The sequence below is a fragment of the Hydra vulgaris genome, chromosome 11 (genome assembly GCF_038396675.1).
Source record: "Hydra vulgaris chromosome 11, alternate assembly HydraT2T_AEP".
Taxonomy (NCBI): domain Eukaryota; kingdom Metazoa; phylum Cnidaria; class Hydrozoa; order Anthoathecata; family Hydridae; genus Hydra; species Hydra vulgaris.
The window spans coordinates 33,000,001-33,002,532 of NC_088930.1; the positions used below are offsets into that span (position 1 = coordinate 33,000,001).

At 26.6% G+C, this 2,532-nt stretch overlaps 1 protein-coding gene across 1 annotated transcript in view; it reads left to right on the forward strand.

Annotated features, from left to right (window-relative positions):
* The window catches only part of LOC100197481 (uncharacterized), a 16,649-nt gene extending 15,520 nt beyond the window's left edge, over positions 1-1,129 (forward strand). The window contains exon 8 of the mRNA XM_065810819.1: positions 664-1,129. Coding sequence (XP_065666891.1) covers positions 664-675 — 12 coding nt within the window. The 3' untranslated portion in view covers positions 676-1,129. The remainder of the gene's footprint in view (positions 1-663) is intronic.
* Positions 1,130-2,532: the final 1,403 nt, after the last annotated feature.

Below are 2,532 nucleotides of genomic sequence, written 5' to 3' on the forward strand. Positions count from 1 at the left end.
AAAACAATTGACAAAAAGATATCTTTTATATGTACACTTATGCATATGCATTTTTCTGCAGTTTTTATTCTTCTTTCTATTCAATTTCCACTACTTAATTGCCATCTTTATCATTAATGTCAAAGAAGCACCGTTTATTCATTCATTTGGATGATTCTATTTGATTTCTATTCAAGGGAACCAACTGTAAGTATGTCAAATAATTCAACTCAATCGATTTTACATATTCTGTAACGACTTTTAACAAAAACAAAAAGACTTTAAAGCTGTTTTTAATACAGATCAATAAATGTGAAAAATTTTTGAATCTACAAAAAAGACAGACAAAATAAACAGACCTTCGGAAAGGATTTATTTAATCAATACAGTACAAATGGGAAAATAAAAAACATATTCTATATTTAATAGTTTTTGTATTGTTTATATAACTATGTTTTTTTCTGATCTAAAATTAACATTTTTAAAAAAAATATTAAATAGACTCCTCCAAAATATTGATAAAAGAGGATAAAAACAGGTTTTTAATGACTTCTTTTAGATTCTTTTTTATTATATTTTTGTAGATTTGGTACTGAAGCTTCAGACTTATTTTTAATAGATGGTGTAAAAAATACAATGAAAGAATCTGTTTATAAGTTTACTTATGAAGTTTTTTTTTTACAGATAACCACTTGACAAGAGAAGTTGAAGCAAAATTGATTCAGTTAAATAAAACTACAAAACAACTGGCAAAACAAGATCTAGCGATCTATTGTCTTGATCAACAGTTATCCAACAATTTGCCATAAAATAGAAATATTCTTCTGTTTGAAAATCCATCTCAATCTCTTAATGAGAATAAAATTAATAATAACAACAATATCGATAATAATAATTCATTAATTCATTTGCCATTCAATGACCATCATTTAGTCACTATCCATGTCGTTCAACCAATGCGCGTCGTTAACAAATAAATCTATTAAGCTTACCTTTTCAATGCTGAACTATAATAATGATGAAATAAAAGGTTTAAATTAAATAGATGTAAATGATACCTTATTTTGATAGTTTAAGACTTTTTCAAATTCTGATTTAAAAATTTTAATTTTTTTTTGTAAAAAAATTTTAATGGAGCAAGAAAATCTATGATATATTTTTTTCATTTACAAAAAAAAAAACAAGCTTGATTATATATAAGACAACCTATATCTTAAATCTATTTTCATTATTTGTTTTTGCTTTTGGGTTTCGAATGTATCCTACTACTTAAAGTACTGTGTAAAAGTAATAAAAATTAGATGTAAAATAAGCGAGCTTGAATAAATCCTGAAATTGGTGTCTTTTTGTGACATCACTGTAAATATTCACTGTAAATGATATTTGCAACCACTTGTAAATGTTTTTTCTCAAGTTCATTATGATTTTACTTTATAAAAAAATGCTTTTCAGCAAAAAAAAAATATTTGTTTAAAAAATATTTTTATTTCTACCTAGTTTGTGAAATATATTTAAACAATTTAAAGGCATGAGTGGTTCATCCACTCATTAACGTTATGTTACGCCAATATGAAACTCAGATATCTAGAGTTAAAGTTTTTAACACATTTTATTCCAGATATTTTTCTATAGCAAAGATATGTAAGTAATTATTTAGCAAAATTGTAGTCAAAATAACATAAACGGATGAGTGAATTTAAGTCCTTTAACACCCATATCTATGTTATGTATTGGTGATACATGACTCCTTCATCCTCTGTGAAAATGGTATTTTAGCATATTTTTGTGCGAAGTTTTTAAATTTATGCAAAAGAGCGTAACAACATCTGCGTAAAAAAGTGGAAACTTGTATTTTAGCGACATAGTGCCTTTTTCCACGTATGTCTTCAATTCTCTATCACATTTCGGTTTTTCCTAAATATTTTATCCAAGTTCTCGCTGTTTGAGATAACAGGAACAAAAATTCTTCGTTGCCCCACTGACTTTTTTTTAAAGTATGCAAAATTGGTATCTTGATGCTTCGAATCTGTCAAATAAAGCAAGAGGTCATTTTAATCGGTTTAAAGGAAGCTTAGTATAAACATAAGCACTTGTTTAAGGAATATAATTAAATAAACTATTTAACGGGTATATACGAGTACACGCATACACAATAATAGTGACTATGATACGCCATTAGATGTTGCACTTTCAGTCAAAATGTTTTAATTGGCTCCAAGACAGTCTTCAGAATTGAAAAAAAAAACGTTTCCGTAAAAAATAAGATCTATAAAAATAAACAGAACCTTAAAAAAAGATACAGATAACTAAGGTCGTCTAGGATGCAGATGACTAAGGTGGTCTAGGATACAGATGACTAAGGTTATCACAAGATTAAAATAGTTATTATAATTAGAACAAATTTACACGTGGTAACCATGGTCACCATCATCGGTTTATATAGTTCAGTATTTTACTGTGACTTTTTGAGTTTCTACAATACGTTTGTAAAATCTATCAATGTTAAATAAAGTTAAATAATAAATAAATAATAAAAGATCCTCTATTTGGACT